Source organism: Thermobia domestica, chromosome 6 (genome assembly GCF_964235325.1).
Source record: "Thermobia domestica chromosome 6, izTheDome1.hap1.1, whole genome shotgun sequence".
In the NCBI taxonomy this organism is placed as follows: Eukaryota; Metazoa; Arthropoda; class Insecta; order Zygentoma; family Lepismatidae; genus Thermobia; species Thermobia domestica.
In genome coordinates this window covers 59442578-59462788 of record NC_137459.1, presented here as the reverse complement: position 1 = coordinate 59462788, position 20211 = coordinate 59442578, and the positions used below count along the sequence as shown (strand labels likewise).

Genomic DNA, 20211 nt, shown 5'->3' with positions numbered 1-20211 from the left:
ACTATTATTTACCTGTACCGGTATTAAAAAGACGATCAGAGGTGCGACAACGGAGCATATTTTGTAAAGAAGAAGAAAAAGATTATCATTGCTCCTTGGTTACTGTAATTGGATATATAAATAAGAGAGGTTGTTAAGTAAAAAGATTAGGAAGTTCTCAGAAGAATTGATGTACAAGAAATTAACGGTTTGTAAACGAAGGTATAAATAAATAATATTTACGATTCAATGTCCTGTTATACATATTGTGGCTCAAGAAATACTTATTAAGAACCAGTGGTGTTACATACTCTGGTCAGAAGTGTTTATTATTTCTTTAGTAAGTTCCAGAATCGTGATGGATAGAGTTGCATGCATTTTGATGTTTAATATGATTTGTTACGGACATTGCGTTGTTTTCAATGTATTCAAATAGGAAAAATGAAATGAAATCTTTAGTTTTACGTCCAACGGTTATGCCGGTTAGGCTAAAGGAGACGGTGATGATGAGGAATGAATGAAATAGTGGAATGAAGAAAGTGGAAGTAAACGGGAGAACCCCGAGAAAACCCACAAGCACGGTGTTTGTCCACCACAAAGTCCACACGGCGCGAGCTGGATCGAACGAGGGACCCCAAGCACTGGAGGTGAACGCTCTACCACTGAGCCACCGCGCCCCCCTGTATTCAAATGGGTTCTCAAGATAACTTGTCACCTTGGTCTGAACGTGACCTCTGACTTTGACATTTTGTCGGCTTGCGACGCAGAATCATACCCTTTATCATCGTTTTTGTTTTGTTTTGTTTTGTTTTGTTTTAGACTCCTTCAGAATTTACCATTGCAGTCCCATAACGAAAAAATCGAAATTTGGCCTTTGAACCTATATCTCTTCAATCTCTAGTACAAGTGACATGCTTCTATGGCGAAACAAAACTTATCTCCTTCGTCTAAAGTTATACCACATTGCACGGCTTTACCTCCTACCACTTTTGCACAGTGAACAAATGAAATTGACACACGAATTTATCAACCCTCTGTATATATATATATATATATATATATATATATATATAAATTTTACGCGAATGTTTCACACCAAAAATATGCGCCAAAGCTAAGTGTACACACTATAATTCTGAACAAAAGTCTTCCCCCCCACTCATCTCACCCACCAAGTTCGGCTGGAATACAAAATTTCATTTTATTTGATATTATATTAATAATTGATATTATATTAATAATTGATATTATATTAATAATATTCTAGACACAGCTAGAGATATATCGAGCAATCACTGCATTATAGCCGCCCAAATATTGGAGTCAACCGTTTTGCCTAGCCGGGGCAGAGGTGTAGTCATGTAATCCATGTGTACTGGAAATGAGATAATATCGAAGGAATGACCTATACTGTGAGGGCTGGTTTTATATGATGGTATGTGCAGCTGACTACTGGATCGGATTTAAGGCACGGCCGTGTTTCGTGAAGCCCACATGAAGAGTAGGCGCTCCCCTTCATAACCTCGGTGTTGCCTACGGACGTGAAATTTAAAAAAATACAATTCGATTTTGTTATCATGTGAGTCGTAATGATTTAGCCAGTACTCATCTCGGTATTGGTTTACTAGAATCTAAGTAGTCTGTCAGTTCTGAGAATTCGCACGTGATGATGAACGTCAATTATCAATGTTTCAACTAAAGCCAGACTGTGGGATCCCGAAGGGCTGGTGTTTCAATCACGCAAGTGGTTACACGACTGGGAGTTCGAAAGCACTTGTAATGAAAGTGTATGAAGAGTAGGTGACTAACCATTGGAAAATCTTCAGAGAATGAGAACGAGTTAATTGTTACGGTTAGCATCACATTCAGCAACCAGTAGAGCAGCAAATCACTCAATACAATCATGGATAACTCAATACAATCATGGACTATGCGTCGTGCTTTCGCATGCGTGACCAATGCCACCGGATACTCAAGGGATCACATTCCCTTACTGGGTTCGGCAACATGGACTTACCTGGTGCAGCGAACATGCGAATGGTCGATACAAGATTGGAAGATCTGTTGGTCTGACGAGTCGCAGTTTTTATACGCCGTAGATGAGTATGTTCATATTACAAGGATATCCGAAAAAACGATTGAAGCCCTGTGCATGGTATCATGGTGGCAACGGATGAATGCTGTGCGGCATGTTTACATGGCAAGATCTTTGTCCCCTAGTAGTTGTAGGTAGAAGTCTCCGTGGATGCGGATATCCGCATCATTATAGATTTTTGCTTAAATATTTTTAGTTCCCGTGTGGATGACGGGTATTTGTGAAAAAGAAGAATTTTAGTGATCGTTCTTCTAAACACTATTATTTACATCTTGTAATAAAGTGTTATTACCTTTCGGGGCAAATAATTATAACAGTCAGAACAAACTTGAGTTTCGTTAATTCTTTTCCTCTCTGCTTATTGAAACTATACTAAATATGAAGTGCTAATTTGATTTTAAAGCAGTTTGTGTGAGATAGCTTATTCTTCTTTCTGGAGAGTCTTTTATCCACATTTTACTTTTGAGTTCTCAGCAAAGACACTCATGCGAACAACAGGCACTTTTCTTAATGACAACACATAAATCCATTAAATGTTGATTTTCCATGATACACAAACAATTCTCCGTTTAACTCAGCCTCAAATGAAAGCTTCGCTTAGCTTTCCCTTACATAACCCATTATAACTATCGATTCCCTAACTAGATTTGCACACTCGATTAATGTGTTAGACACAAACTTCCGCTTTAAATGAAAGTGAAACTTTGTTACAAGCACCACAAATATACTGAAATTTTCTTAGTGCTTCAGTATACAATGACTGTTTTCCTCTATATTATAGTAAAAATCCAATTACTTTGTTTCTTATAGGTATTAGGTGAAATGAGAGCAGTATCTATGGCAGATTTGAGCAACCGCGGGTAGTCTTAAGTGAAATGACTACGCAAGCGAAAGGCAATAGGTAATGTAAAATTTATTCAAAGTAAAACGAGAGAAAATAAAAAAGAAAATATAAAATCTTCCATTATTATTTATTATTGAGTATTCTGTCTGTCGGCAATTCCTGAGACTACTCAGGGTTTTATCTTTTTTTCTTCTTAGATTCGGGTCTGCATGACATTGTCTTTTTCCACTTTACTTGATCTTCCGCTTCCGCTTTTAATTCTGAATATTTTCTGCTATTTTCAAAATCATCAATCAATTGTGTTGTTCTTCCTACTCCTCGTTTTCCTTCCATCTTTCCCTCTATGGCGTTATGAAGAATAAAAGTTTTTCGCAAGATGTGTCTAATCCAATTGTCCTTCCTACGAAGAATGTTGGCTTAAAAAGTATTCTTTTCTCCTACTGTTTTAAAACCTCTTCATTTGCTACTCTTTCCATCCATTTTATCTTCTCCATCTTCCTCCAACACCACATTTCGAAGCTTTCTAAATATTTCTTCTCTAACTTCGGTAGTGTCTAAACCTCCGACCTATAGAATGCAATACTCCATATATATAGCACCGACCAGTTTCTTCTTTAGTTCAATGTTAAGCCTGCTAGTTAAGATTGATCTCTTGCTGAATCACTTTTTGACTCCGCCAATTCTTGACCTTATTTCTTTGACGCAGTAAGTATCTCTCGTCAAAATACTTCTAAATATTTGAAATGATCAACTTCTTTCAGTTCTCTTGGTCGTACTCTGATCCGTAAGGACTTGTTTGAACGAGATATTCTCATGACTTTCGACTTTTCGAAGTTGTTTCCGTTCCATGCAGTTTCCCAGTGTCAACTATTTTAACCCATCATCATCTGTAGACCTCTTCGGTTCTAACTATAATAACTGAACCTCGCATACCTCACCATGATCTTCCCTTCAGATTTGAAATCTCCAACTTAAATTAATGCTTCCTTCTTTACGCATTCACTGTAAATGTTAAATAGTTGGGGTTACATATAACATCCTTCTCTAACTCCTCTCCCTATCTCCACACTATTTGTTTCGCCTTGATTCAAGTGCAACTTCGCTCTTTGTACCAGGTATAGGTCGCAAATGAATAGATGATCCTCCAGTTGACCTTGATTTCTTTAAATATTTTTTAGAACTCTGGTCCAATTAAACCGGTCGAAAGCTTTTTGTCACTCGATGAAGCACAAACACTACTCTTCCCTTATGCCAAGAACTCGTTCTGATATATTTCTTATCAGCCCAATAGCATCTAAAATGCTTTTTCCTTTCCGGAACCAAAAATGATCTTCCTTCAACATCTCTTCTATCTTACTTTCCAACCACTTATTCAGTATGCGCGCAATAATTTTTCTTGTGTGGGGAAAAAAAAAGTCCGAGAGTTCTGTGATCAATGCATTTCTTTTCCCGCTTTTTCTTAGTCCAGTCAGGTAGATATTGTTAATAAGTGAATTCTGTAATTGTATTGAGTTATCTACTAATTCCTTGAGCAAATCCACTGGTATGTCGTCATCTTTAGTGGCCTCTTTCCCTCGTATGTCTTTGATGGCTTGTACTACTTCTTTTCAATAAACTGTGTCCTTTTTTCCTCATCCGTTTCTTCCTCTGCTTTGATCGTAATACCACTTGGGCGGTTCCTCTGGTCATAAAGATCTTTTATGTATTGCTCCCAAATCCTATATTTTCCATGATAATCAGTGATTACGTGACCTTGCTGATCTTCGATTCCAAACGCGCCTGTATTTTGTTAGCCTTTCCTCCCAACTGTGTTTTCTGACACATCAGATCATATCTACTTCAGATATCCCTTCCATGTACTTCTCTCTAGTTCTGTCAGATTCTCTTTTCAATTTCAATTAATTATTCAGACTTCTGTATCATTTTATGTCCGTGGTTTTTGCCCTTGGGTTCCTCCATCTTCTTAAGTATCGCGCTTTTTTTTTTTTTTTTTCGCTGCTCTTTCCATCTTACAAATATTGTTGTTTTGTGTGCCTAGATCATCCCAACTTTTTCTCAGGTGTTCTCTACGCTGCCTACCATATTGTTCTTTGCACACAATTTTTCTTCTATCCCTTATTTCACATCACTGTCCACATTTCTTAGTCATTATAAATTCCATTTTTGATTTACTCTCTCGTTTTTCTTGATTGACTTTAACCAGCTTTGCACTTCCGTCACTTAGGAGATTGAAGTTCGAATCAATGTCCATTTTTTAAGTGTCTTCACGTCCCGTACACTATTCCTAAACTGCTGTTTGACAAGAATATAATCGATTTGGTAGTGTTTATGTCCTGGACTTCTCCACGTGTATAGCTTCGTACCTTTTAAACCACTATTCGTCAGCATCATCATGTTGCTTACAGAAGCAGATAAACATCTGGTTCCGTGCCTTTCTTCTATCTGGTCCACATGATCTCTCACCACACTGTTGAAGCTTTCCATTACTATGGTGTTAAACTCCTGATGCAATATGTCACTAATCTCGTCATGTATTACATCTTCTTTATCATCATGGTTGGTTGTTGACATATAAACTTGTATTATCATAATATGCACTGGTTTTGCACTTAGTTTTACAAATATCCAACATTCACGACAGCATTAAACTTTAGTTACACTTTTCACTATCTCGTTCCTCATTGCTATTGCGACACTCTGCTCGACCTAAACGACACCTGAATAGAATATTGTATACTTTCTTGATACTATTTCACCTTTTTCTGATCATCGCACTTCACTCACACCCACTATGTTCACTTTACACTCATCCACTTCCACTTTCAAATTTTCAAGTTTATCCGCACTTCGTAAAGTTCATATGTTCAAGACTCCTATGCTGAAATGAAAGTTATTATTTTCTCCTTTGATCAATCTCCCGGGAGTACCTGGAGATCCGAACGGGGGACTATTTTACCTCTAAAATGTTTTACCTCAGTAAGAATAATGATTGTATTTATTTTTCTCGTTCGTCTCTCCTAGGAAAAAAATAATGTGGTAACATTTCCATTTCGTTTTCAGATCTCCATGCTTTTGGTCACCTTGTGGCTCATCTACCTTTTAGGACAGTTTCCCTTCCTAAGGACAAGAAGGTGTCCTGATCAATTTCAATGTAACTTGGTACACATATGACTAGCCTGAAAAAAACTGAGTGGACCAGCACCCCGTTAGGGTGTAAAAAGGGATGACAAAGAAATAATCGAAAAAACGATAGATATTAGTATCGAATCCATAGTTTTCAGAGTCGCTAAGCTGATTGGTGATGGTTCCTACGGCATGTAAGCTCAAGTTTGGTTGAAGCAGTAAAACATCTGTAGAACCCCTAGCGGTGTGAAGGAAAGGGTAAGACGTAAATCGGGAACATCCTATATTAGTGTTGAATCCAAAGTTTTCGGGGTCGCTAAAATGAAGAGCGACACTCCTGATGCCGTGCAAGTTCAAGTTCAACCCCTATTACCAACCTTCGGGGAGGGGGATGGTGACGTAAATATAATCGAAGACGACCGATATTAGTATCGAATCCATTGCTTTCGGGTTTCCTAAGTTGATTGGTAACAGTTCCAATGACCTTTAATTCCAAAATCAGCCCGCTAGTACACTTGTGAGGGAGTGGAGGGGAGTGACATGTAAAAATGACAGAAAACGACCGATATCAGAGTGGAATCCATTGTTTTCGGGGTTCGTAAGTTGATTGGTGACAATTTCGATGCTCTTTAAGTCTACATTCAGCTTCTAGTTGAGTAAGACCTGCCTAGCATAAAAGGACCGTCGTTATTGTCGAATCCATACCTTTCGAGGTTGCTGAGATAAATAGTGACATCCCCGATGCAGATCAAGTCCAAAATCAGACCCCGTTAGTATTCCCTAGGAAAAAAAAAAAAAAAAAACTATCACATTCAACCTACATCAATTTCGAATTCTTAGCTTTCGGAGCCCCTAAGTTTATTTGTGAAAGTTTCGATGCCGTTTAAATCCAAGTTCAGCCCCAATTAGCACATTGCGAGGGGGTGGAAGTGGAATGGTGACATGTAAAATAATCGAAAACGACCAGTGTCGAATCCATAATTATAGAGTTCCTACGTGGATTGGTGACAGTCCCCATGCGCTTTAGGTCCAAGTTTATCCAGTGGGAGATAAGACACCATTGCGTGCCTAGGTGGACGTGGGAAGTAGGATTGTATGTAAGTAATAAAAAATTACCTATATTAGTATCGAATCCATATTTTTCGGAGTTCATGAGGTGAATAGTGACTTCCGATGCCTTTAAGTCGACGTTTACCCCCATTAGCAACTCTTGGAAGTTGGAAAAGAATAACATGTAAGAACAATCGGTATCAGTGTCGAATCTATAGTCTTCAGTACCGCTATGATTAATAGTCACACCCCTGTTGGCGTTGCTCCATTGGCATGGGAATGAAACACAAATAATCTGAAATGACCGAGATTAGTGTTGGGTCTATAGTTTTCGGGGTCTCTAAGCTGTTAATTGATAATCCTGATGACATTTAAGCCCAAGTTTAGGCAAGAGCGGGCGTGTCATCTGGATTATATATATATATATATATATATATATATATATATATATATATATATATCCATGGAGCGATTTCAACCAAACTTGGTAGACATATGACTTACAATTTGGAAAAAATACTGTAGCTGTAAGACACCCCGAAGGGTAGGATTTGCAAAGGTTGACGGCCGATATTTGTGTTTTAGTATGTCTGATGAAGCTAAAGGTTTAGTTAGCGAAACTGTTACTTATAGATATTCTATAAAACATTGTGCTTTGCACAGAGGCTGTGCGTTATTTCTATTTTGAATTACTAAAGCAAAGCTAACATGGAATAAATAAACGAAATTAGTGTGCAAGCTACAGTTTTCTGGGTCGCTGAAATGAATATTAAAGCTCCCAATACCGTTTAAGTCCCACCAACAGGAGGAGGGAAGAGGTGAAAAAATGTCTCAAATGATTAATATAAGTGTCGAATTCATATTTTTTGGAGTCGGAACAACGGCTGACTCATCTGAAATGACTTTCAGAACATAGTTTGTACCTACCGCAAGCTGAAATTTTTAAATCATATCAATTTGATTAAACGATCCCCGCCAAGTGAACTTTGTGGTGGACAAACACCGTGTGCGTGGGTTTTCTCGGGGTTCTCCCGTTTCCTCCCACTTTCTTCATTCCACCATTTCATTCATCACTCATCATCACCGTCTCCTTTAGCCTAACCAGCATAACCGTGGGACGTAAAACTCAGATTTCATTTCATTTCATTTGATTAAACGACGTATGTGTGGGTGGAGTATTTCAAAATTTATATCAAAAGTAGAGTAATTGTTGTACTTTTATTATTACACTTTCATTGAAATACTTATCCTAAGGAGGGAAGAAGGTTCAAATATTTTCGATGAACCTATTTCCCGCTTGCGAAGAACGAGTTGGTTTCAGCTAGTATTAATATAAACTTAAGGAAATTTTAATTAATATTATTTTTAAAATATAACTAAACTGGCAGATGTTCAAAACATTTTAAAAAAATAATAATAAATTTGTTTTCGAAGAGGACAAGAGCAAGGCGGTCCGTAGATGCTGAAATGAAAGTGGTTTCGAGTTCAGAAAAGCTTAAGAAACGCTACACTAAACAAACAAAACTTTAAAGCATGAACACAACAGCATATTTACCTTGTTAGCTAATAACATGCATGGTATAGGACTACCATCGGGAAGGCAACATTTTGTGTCGACATCCTTCTTCCACTTTAAAGTATTCACGAAGGAATTCTTGTTTGTTAAATCAAACATAATTACACAACCATGTGCATCTTTGTAGTAAACCCTTGTCATCCACGTGAAGCGTTCTTGACCTACAAGAGAAATAAACTTCTACTGCAAAATAAAAACTAAATATAATCATAATACTTGAACCATGCAACTACCAATCACTACATTATTTACATTTTTACAACATCTACGAAGTATTTGAATTACATACTTTTATACAGAAGATCGAGTTTGATCCAGGAACTGGGAGTATTTATTTCCTGCTGTAATATTACAGTTTTATTTTTCTGTTACTTTTAATTATTATTATTATTATTATTATTATTATTATTATTATTATTATTATTGGTTCCAATTTTTGCTATATACTTGTTACATCTAATACAGAGCCTTGCTAAAAGAATTACAAGATCCTAAATGCTTCTCATTTGTCTCGTGTGTTAAATTATTGCATTCTTCTTTCTGCACGGGAGCTCATGTGGTTCGGACACTACGTTAATCACTAGGTCTACGTCTCATATAGCCTCGCTGCAGAAAGGGACGTTAAACTCAAAATCAACTCAACTCCTTTCTGAAGGCTGTGAGAGAACTCATAATATCTTTTCCCCTGGAAAGGCGATGTTGTTGCGTCATCAGGTTTTACCTCCACTTGACTTTCACTAATCCATTTGCCGTAACGGTGTCGGCCGGGTAGTGCGACGGCGAATCCAATCGTGAAAGTGCAGTGCATTATTTAGCTATTGAAGCTAAATCCTCATCACTGTGCAACTAACTTTCGTCGGAAGTATGAGTATCCCTGTCAACATATTCGTAAGCGGCTGAAACAATTATAAGAAACAGGAAGTATCTTGAAAGGACTGGTGGTTCCCTGTAGCTATGGATAGAAAAACAGTTTCCTGCTAGATGGATCGGCAGAGGACCAATTGCTTGGTCTCCTCGCAGTTCTGACCAGACGCCTTTGGGGCACCTAAAAGATCTGGTGTATGCTCAGAAAATTCAAGATTTAAATGACCTTGAACAGTGAATCCATTCTACCAGATATGCAGGCAAGGACATGACAGGATATAAAACCTTACTTGGACATATGCAGGGTCACCAAAGGTGCATATATCGAAATTATTAGACGCAAAAATAAATAAATAAACTTTCTAATACATCAGTTTATCGCATTACTTTCATAATCCAATGTGTCTCATTTGGAATGTATGATGAGTGCATCAAAAACTCTAGATACCTTTTGTGTAAACTGTAGTTTCTGCTCAAAATGGAGCATGCGCTGTTTAAAATTAATAAATAAACAATGCATAAAAAAACGAATCATGGTAAATCCGTCATAAAAAGAAGTTAATATTAATAATAATAATAAACACTTCAATCATTTTATAATATACTAAGACATTTATAAAGCAGAAAAAGTATCCTTATCAAATCAATAAATAAATTAATTAAAGACATTGCAATGGTTCTTGTAGGTAATGTTTCTTGTACAGATAAAGGTTCACTAGGATAGTCTGTTTTCTTTCTTTGAAGTTTATCAGTGGGTCTCCTTCTCAAACTTCAAGATATTATAAGTACAACTTTTACTTAAACCCAACATACATAAAACATCAAACGCCTAAATCTGAATCCCACTAAACAATATTTGAAAACAAGCACAAGCAAACCTAAATATTATGGAAAAGAATAAAACTAAACCAATGGAGTCTAATTAACACACCTCTATGCACTCGAAATTACAATTTCTTTTCAAAAGATAACTATTACACGAGACTTATTAAAGAAACTTGCCTAATATTAAGTAGTTACAATTTTACTAAATCAGTAATGAGTATAAGTACTGTATATGTGATTTGTATAGCACTGACAGAAACAAAATTCAGGCAAATCAAGAAAGTGGAAAAATGAAATGAAATCTTTGAGTTTTACGTCCCACGGTTAGGCTAAAGGAGACGGTGATTATGAATAATGAATGAAATGGTGGAATGAAGAAAGTTGGAAGAAACGGGAGAACCCGAAGGAAACCCACGCACACGGTGTTTGTCCACCACAAAGTTCACTTCGCGGGGGCTGGGATCGAACCCGGGACCCCAAGCACCAGAGGTGAACGCTCTACCACGGAGCCACCGCGGCCCTCAAGAAAGTGGACTGCAACGACAAAACTTTCACTTAAGGCACGTGCTTTCGTAACGAAAACGTTATAGGAGATCGAAAGACATAAAGACTTGTCATATAATGGAACCTTGGGTTGCACCTGAAGGAGCAAAATATACGTCAGAGAACATGCTGGTATAGTCTAATTGAGGTTTCTTCTTCGTCATACACTGCGAGTCACACGCAGTGATAAGACTGAATAGAAATCTAAAGCCTTCTGCCCTTCAAAACGATAGAGTTGTGACAGGATTTTACCCTTAATAATAATAATAATAATAATAATAATAATAATAATATAAATTAGCCTAGAGATTTTGATTGAACCTCGATGCAACAGACTAAATGCTGAATATTTTCAATTATAATAAGGTTCATTATGGACGTCAAAGTAATGAAATTGGGATTTACACGTAAGATTAATAGCAATTAGTACATTCGGTAAATTCCGTGGTTATAGCCCAATAAAGGTTTATGGTCGACCAAAAGGTCGTTTTGAATTAATGATGCCTAACTTTCAGCGCCATTACTTTCGAACTTTCTAGATCAGCGTTTACAACCTCTTAATTCAAGTAGCTTCCTAACTAACAATACTGCATCGAACATTCCACATTACTTCCAGGAACCGAACTCCAAGACCGCGCACACTTGCTATTCAGCTACGACCCGTAAATTAAAACATAAAAACATATCACAGACCATATTTCGTCCATACGAACACCAAGCGGGGATGGTTTTGTGGATCTATTAACTTTAAAATAGGAAAATTCTATTTTCTTCCACAAAAATCTCTAATGTTTTCCATGGTCAACAGCAATAACAATCTAATGTCACAGTGGTTTCGTTTTTAATTCCCATTACTAATTCCACGGGTAAAGGAATAACTGAATCAGTGAGTGGAAAAAGGAGAACTTTCCCCAACACGTTACTTTTGAAAAACGAAAAGTAAAACTGGTTACCGGAAATACCATTGCTTATATAAAAATATTTGTATGGGAGATTTGTAGCGTATGTTAAGTCCTTTCATTTCCCAAAATTCCAAAAAATAATGGGATTGGATATTTAGTTATAGAGAAATTGTTATCGTGGAATGTTATATTTTTGGAATGATGTTCTTTTCCCACTCACCGATTCAATTATGCTTGGATTATGCTAGTGCTGCTACACTGAACTTACTTTCTTTTTTTTTTCTTTTTATAAATTAAAATAAAATGGCATTTTACACATGCTACGATTGCATTATTTAGCACCTTACCTGCAATGTCCCACAGCTGCAATTTAATAGTCTGAGTTTCGGACCACTTTAATATTTTCAGGGCGAAGTCGACTCCAACTGTTCCTTTATAATCTCGCTTATATGTGTCCTGCACATAACGCTGAACGAATGAAGTCTTTCCCACGGTTGGATCTCCTATTATGATGACTTTAAACAGTTTTTCGGGCATAACAGGAACCTCTGTAAAAAATCCATTTGAAAAATTTTGTAGGTTGATGTTATTATACGATAGACGTGACACTCCATTCATGATTCTAAACATACTAGCTTTCAGCACAGACAGAGTCAATTAATCAAGTGTTCTGATGGAAATCCTCTTATATGCGTTAAAGAACCATCTGTCATGTATACGTATAAATAATGCAATCGTAGCACCAATTGCATACACCAGATGTCTAACCTCACAGGAACATATTTGAACGCATAACTTGTAAGGTTTCAATATTTTTACGCATTATTCTTTGCCTTAGAGTAATTTTCCTATAGGAGAAACTATTTTCTAAACAGATAATTACTAACTTTAATTTATGATTATTATCTATTTATGACTAAATATATATTTTTCTTTCCTTTGTATGTCTATACAATGAAATTCCTTATGTACCTAGGTATAGAATACTGTCTGTTTAATAAGTTAACTTCAGAAAAACAGGTCACTGACAATCAAATTTGTTAGCTTCATTTTAAATAATAATAACACTACCTAGCATTTAACTATTATTGGCTTCTTCATAGTTTTGAGTTAAGTTGATTTTGAGTTTAACGTCCCGTCCAACAGCGAGACTAAATGAGACGTGGACCTAGTTATAACGTGGAATCGGAACCGCATGTGCTCCCGCCGGGAATCAAACCCAGGCTTCCCACGCCAAAGGCGCGTACGCTAACCGCTTAGCCACGAAGGAGTTCTCTTCATAGTTTTGTCTCAATTTGTTTAGGTTTAGCGCCCCTTTCAGCACCGAGGCTATGAAACGTGGACCTATAGTTCAAGATGGAATCCGAACAACCGTAATGCGTTCGAATTTCAAGACTCTCCGACCGGGAATCAAATAACGACCCCTTGCACAAAAGAGAAGCGTTAGCCACTAGACCAACGGGGTGGCCTTCATCGAATAACATTAAGAACTACTGATGCATGACCCACAACGTTAAACTTTGATGTCGCCAATAATGATACAGCTGTTACGCTATTAGCTGTGTATAGTTTCGTGAAAGGTGAATGGTTTCACAAACACATCAAATTGATACCTAAAATTTTCTTCACAAATAAGACACACATTTCATCTCTAGGCGGAATGAATAACATACAGCATGGTCGTACTTAAACACACAACAATCTTTGTGAAATTATTTTATAACTTTCAGCATAGTTTTCGCCACTAACTGTACGATGCTGTGTAATGTTACCGCTAAATTAAACCCTTGTTTAACCCAAGAATACCGACTGCAACACACTGCAGGGATTTCATGGGCAATTACATACAAAAACCTTAGAGCAAGTGCATTCCAAAATGTAAAGAAACCTGTGGCTACACCATAATAAAGTTGCTGCGTACTAAGAACAATCTGACACAAAGCAAGGATACGAATGACGAAAGAAGCATTTACGAGAAAAAAAAAAAGTCTGTTTTGTGGGACTTTGAGAAAGAAAAATAAAATTAAATCTTTACGTTTTAAATCCCACGGTTATGCCGGTTAGGATAAAGGGGACGGTGATTATGAGAAATGAATGAAATGGTGGAATGAAAAAAGTTGGAGGAAACGATGATGAGAAAACCCACGCAAAACGGTATCTATCCACACAGAGTTCACTTGATGCAAGCTGGGATCGAACCTAGGACCCCATGTACCAGAGGTGAACGCTCTACTACTGAGCTACCGCGGCCCCAACATTGAGAAAAGTTGGGGAAAAGACTCATAAACTGCTTCGTGTGGAGTATTGTACTGTATGGGGCAGAAGCATGGACAGTGCGCAAAAATTATGAAAAACGACTGGAAGCTTTAGAAAGGTAGGTATGGAGAAGAATGGACAAAATTAGTTGGGTCGAGCGGAAGACGAATGAGAGGGTGCTACAAATGGTGGGGGAGAAAAGAACGATTTCAGATATTATCAGAAAGAGGAAGAGAAATTGGTTGGGACATCGGCAGAAATAGGAGGGAGGTGTTCGATAGAGGCTACAATTAATGGACGATATCAACACAGAAAAATCGTATGTGAAGACGAAGCGGTTATTGGAAGATCGTGGAGCATGGAAACTTCTCAGTTGCAGCAAGTGACTTGCCAATAACGGCAGAATACCGATGATAATTATGATTATACTAAGAAGTGCCTAAGGCGTGAAGAAGCTGTCATAGTTACCCTGGTCACCAAACGTATTCCCATCAGATCTCTATCTGTGAACGATGTGATAACTTGGGAGTTCAGTGCATATTCACACTTTTATAAGAAATACAAAACCGATCGTAAATTTGCAAAGGGCAAGATACTCACCTAGCCTCTAAAGCAGCGTTTCCCAACCGGTGTACCGCGAATGGACCGCTGGTGTACCGCGAGGAAATCAAAACAAAATTATTAATTTTATAGCAACCAAATTGGAAGACATAAGGAAAAATGTATATATTTGTATTTCACATTACTATGAATTTCTACCATGGAAAAAATTACTGTCTACATCTATTACTGTGTAGCAGACAGTATTTCGGCTCGTATACATTTCCACGGTTAGTTGCTATATTACGTTTCAATTGAGAGTCATACTAACACCGAGAAATGGAAGCACTTGTACGGTACGCGTCAAGTGAACGTTCGTAGAACACTCATTCGCACGTGAATGACAGAACAACAATTTGTTCAACAGCTGTGTTTTGACTTCGACGCATCGCAAGCTGTGAGATTGCAATAATGTGCACCGGTTTCGGTTAAAACAGCAAAGTTAAAAGTACAAGACATTTGTTTGTTCGTTCGTTATTTAGTGATCTTCGTTCTTAGTGAAAGGTTGGATACAGTTTTCGAAAAAGAAAGCGTACTTTTAACAATCTGAGTACTATATTTCATTGCAATTGTTTTCTATTTTAAAATTAGAATAAAAAATAAATATAATGAATTAGCATAGGGGAAAAACCAGTGATCAAGCTTTCATCTCTGTGAGAAGGAGATCAGTAATCACAAAAAAAAATACCATGGTATTTTATATTTGCAAATAATAATAATAATAATAATAATATGTATGTGTGCGCCGCGAGAATTCAAGTTGCACCTGTAGTGTGCCACAAGTTGAAAAAGGTTGGGAAACGCTGCTCTACAGCCTACTGGGTTGTGTAACGTTCAGAGGTCTCCAAGTAACGAAAGAGCACGTAAGGAAGCACGACTATTATTAATTACAGCTTTTAAAAGGAAAAATGAAATCTTTGAGTTTTACGTCCCACGATTATGCCAGTTAGGCTAAAGGAGAGCTTTTAAGAGGAGTTGAGTTGATTTTGAGTTTAACGTCCCGTTCAGCTGCGAGGCCACATGAGACGTGGACCTACTGATTAACGTGGAATCCGAACCACACGAACTCCCGCCGGGAATGCAACCCGGCTCTCCCACGTCAGAGGCGCGTACGCTAACCGCTTAGCTATGGAGGAACTCTAGCTTTTAAGAGGAATTACTAATGTTAGAGAAGATTATAGTGTAGATTAATAATACAGCTACAAATATACAAGGTGTAGAAATATACGAGTACAATCGTATTTTGCATAAAATCTATTAGCAACTTTACCTTACTACTGATACCTGCAGAGATAAAGGATGCGAGTACCAACATATAATGTTTGAATGCACTAATTATGTCTCTTAAAATTCATTTTATATACTTCACTACTATTTTGTAACTATGCTTGTATGTAACTATGTATTTCTTACTTAGTCCATTGGGAAGGCAAGGAGCCACAGATACTTAAAGCGAACGGAGGCAAGAGAATACCGCAGAACGTTAGGGCGCCGTTATTTGTAGTGACTGTCATGTAACATTACAACATACCCATGATAGTAACCTCTTTGGGTCTCTCACTTGAGGGGGCCGCGGTGGCTCAGTGGTAGAGCGTTCACCTCTGGTGCATGGGGTCCTTGGTTCAATCACAGCCCGCACCAAGTGAACTTTGTGGTGGACAAACACTGTGTGTGTGCGTTTTCTTGGGGTTACCCCGTTTCCCCCCACTTTCTTCATTCCACCATTTCCTTCAATTCTAATCAATCACAGTCTCCTTTAGCCTATCCGGCATAAACGTAGAACGTAAAACTTAGATTTCATTTCATTTTTTCTCTCACTTGAGGATTGCGTGGTACTGATATTTGCATAGTTGACTTACTTAAATATTAAATCTTTCCTTCCCAAAAGATTATTCGCTGGTTTTCAGAAAGTGTTTATTTAATGTGCGTCTCTTACATATTAGAGATCTCTAGAAGTACTTTAACCATATTTGGTGCAAAAGTGCACTTTGAGCATTCACAGAATGAGATACCTAACCTAGCCTCACATATTACAATCAAAAAACGGTGATTCTATTCCTCCAATATCACATTCTTCTCACTTGCTCTGCTCAAAGTGCACTCTTACTATATTTGGTTATGCCACATAGAATTATAGGGTAAACTTTACCGTAGTATCCTATTTTATGCGAACATACTTGTGAACTTCTCTTAGCAGGGAATGTACTTTTTCTATCTTAGATACCATTTCTTAAGGGAGGAGTTACATTGATGGGTGCAAATACACTTTAGAAAGGCTGAAAATAAAACAAGATCAAACTTCAAAACACAAAAACAAATTGTATTAGGTGTCCACTAAAAAGCACGACAGGTATCTAATCAAGTCAGGGCAGGATCACAACAAGGGAGCCCTAACTATAGCAAGGGGATGCGTCCGTAAGTAGTATACGCGTCAGTGATGGCAGGGATGCTTGTAAACTACATATAGCACCAAAACTAACATATCGTGCCTTCCACTGGAATTTTTCACAATCCTTTCCTTTGCAATTTTTCAGTACTAATTTTTCAAGTGCAGATTTACTATACGGATCCATAGATTGTAAAATGTATAGAAAAATTTTGGCAGTCTTTAATTTGCCCATTTCATGTCGAAAACAGAACCCAACAAGCTACCGATGGGCTTCTAACCCGTTCCTACTACTACTACTTATACTTTGGACCCGTATAGTAAAACTGCACTTTGTTTCCTTTTATTTCACGTCTTACATTACATGTTAAGCCATCAATTGATATACCTATTTCTCTTTGTTACTGTCATATGCTCGTCACATTTCTGACACATTACATCAGACTTGAGTAACTCACATTCTTGTTTCAAAGTTCTTTAATATGTGAACACGACATCAATCAGCTCCGCCATACCTTAACATTGTTCTCGGACATTATCAGCACCCTATACGTCACTTCAGACTGCTCACTGGAACGAGCCGGACAGATTTCGGAAATTTCGACCTTGAAGCATCACGACTCACAACACTGCCTGTTATCGCTTCCATGTTTAACAGTACGTTCTTTTGTGTTTACAACGCGTTTTACGCATGCTACAGGCTAAGATCCGCATATATGTTCCAATTTCTTATATGTTCCTCTTTTGAAATCAGAATTCATCTTTCTTCCGTAAATTTTGTAAAAGTGTGCCCCCTTAAAATAGTATCCCACCAACTTTATAATGCTGGCAAGGTACTAGAATACCCATTCTTCCCCCCATGCAGTCCTCCTTCGCATTTAGCTGTAATGAGGTTCCTACCCGCCTTCTCTCGCTAACTCTCACTCGGCAATACTATGTGAATTAAATATTGAACTTCGGTAGAGAAAGGAACCAACCTAGCAACTAACCTATATGGCAGGACCTGTTTTCTAGAACCTTCCCTAAAAGTGTTGTATCGCCGAACCAATTTGAAAATCGGAAAAAGTACAAAAATGTGGTGCATTCGGTTATATTTGTTGGATTACATTGAGTTACGTTAAAATACGTTACATTAGGCATGCAGTATCACTATAGTATCCATAGCAAGGATGTTATATATCGGATGTTTTATAAGATCCTTGATCCATAGCATAAGTTGTATTGGAGGACTAGTAGTAGTAGGGACGGGATAGAAGCTCCGCACGGGTTGGTTGGATTGTCTTCTCGACATGAAATTGGCAAATTAAAGACTTGTCAAAAAATGGTTTACGTTTAGCAGAAGGGGTCCAGCTCTTTTCTCTTAGAAATGTTACAATTTTGGTAATTTCTGTTCACATTCGGTTAGGTTAGTTAGTTTGTTGTATTAGTTTACGTTATGATTTTCCAAAAATTATAGAATTTCGCTTATTTCTACTAATATTAGATTAGTTTAGGTTAGTTCATGTTAGGTAAGGTTAGATTTGGTTACGTTACGTCTAAGTACTTGCAGCATTCATTTCTCATGTAAATTTTGTGTTTTTTTTTTTTTTTTTTTTTTTACGTGCTTCTGGACCCCTTGTAATAAACATACTCCAAAAAAAATTTCTGTACATTTTACAATCTATGGATCCGTATAGTAAAACAAGTTTACCTCTCCGCGAAATAGTCCATCCGCCTCCACATATATTACCGCTTACATCATTAAAAACAAACAAATACAGCCACTTTCTCAAATTTTACTATTCCCCTTATCTGACTTTCACTCATTCTTCCTCACAAACTTATTTTCCAATTGACCAGGTAAATTTCCTAAAATTGGTCCGGCGATACAGCACTTAATCCCAACAAATTTCGAATAATTTTAAGAAAATGGGTCAAAACTCCGGTAATCTTAACCAAACTTGACCCCACCTTACCCTTTATAGCTGCCCAAAGTATTGACATGCAGTTGGAGCGTGTATTGTAAAGTTTACCCCATCACAGTCTGTCACTTTTGCATCCACCAAAAAATTGAATCAAACTGTACCACTTCGACAGTTGTAAAGAAACTGTGTAACTTTAATGATACACAAAGATATTTGTCATAGCCACTTACCTAAACGGTGTCTAAAGTCCATTCTTTTTTCACCACTGCAACTTCTTTTCGGCAAAAACTATTATTCATCATTTACTGCATATAGCATTTGCTCTTGCATATCAATGCACTCACAACGTACGAAAAAAATAAGTTTGTGGAGAAAAATATATAGTAGACAAATTGTACACGAATATTATAGGCATAAATGTCTACACGGTAGTGTCAAGAACTAATTACAGTTAGAAAAGAAGACTGCCAATATAACATATATGAGGTATACAATGTTTTCATGTTGAATTCTCTCTTTTATCTCAAGTTGACTTTTCCTTCTTTGTTAATCGCATGTCGTTTGATCATCTGACAACAATTATCACGCAATCATTTACTTATCGTCTGCCCGCCGAAACTGTGGCCACACTGCAAGCAGTTTCTAGCAAAGATATGAAACATCAGACTGTGTTAACTCAATATTACAGAACAACAAAACAATGATTTTGGCAAAGACGGATTTAATGAGAGAAAATGAACTATTAACGTCCTCATTTCATTTTTTGAACATAGCATTTTGCTGAAAATTCTGTGGTGCTATTCCATTTTATGAAGGAACAAGATTGTAAGGTCTACGGAAGAAATATGTTACTAGATTCCGGAATGGGATTGTATAAGTAATTATGATATATCAAAATTTTACATCACACACGTATAGTAAAGTAGGAATACGAATTGCAAAATGTGGACTTTACCACGTTCTACTTCATAAGGAAGACGTGATGCAGTAAGTGCTATGTGAAGGTAGTGATCAAAGTGGTCATAAAAGTATCATACAGATGCATCCTCTCGCTGCGGCTCGGGCTCTTCCTGCGATCCTACTCTGGCTAGGTTAGGTAGTATTTCTGCTTTATAGTGGCCACCTAGCATAAGTTGGTTCGTACTTTATGAATTGTAGTTATGCTATAGCTATGTACACTCATGCCCAAAATGATGTCGCATATCTATAATTGTCTTGTAAAAATATAACGATTTTGCAGGCGACTTTTAATGTTGACACTATG

General features: G+C 37.3%; 1 protein-coding gene across 2 annotated transcripts in view; it reads right to left on the bottom strand.

The window, feature by feature from the left end:
* The window catches only part of LOC145688029 (ras-related protein Rab-29-like), a 42389-nt gene extending 22346 nt beyond the window's left edge, over positions 1–20043 (bottom strand). The window contains exons 1-3 of one of the 2 annotated variants that reach the window (XM_081761708.1): positions 19178–20043; positions 12149–12349; positions 8647–8828 (exon numbers count right to left, since the gene is read on the bottom strand). In XM_081761708.1, the coding sequence (XP_081617834.1) occupies positions 8647–8828; positions 12149–12349; positions 19178–19199 (405 nt within the window). In that variant the 5' untranslated portion in view covers positions 19200–20043. Of the gene's footprint in view, positions 1–8646; positions 8829–12148; positions 12350–18998; positions 19135–19177 lie in introns of those variants that run through there. The other variant, XM_081761707.1, reaches the window with a different exon arrangement.
* Positions 20044–20211: the final 168 nt, after the last annotated feature.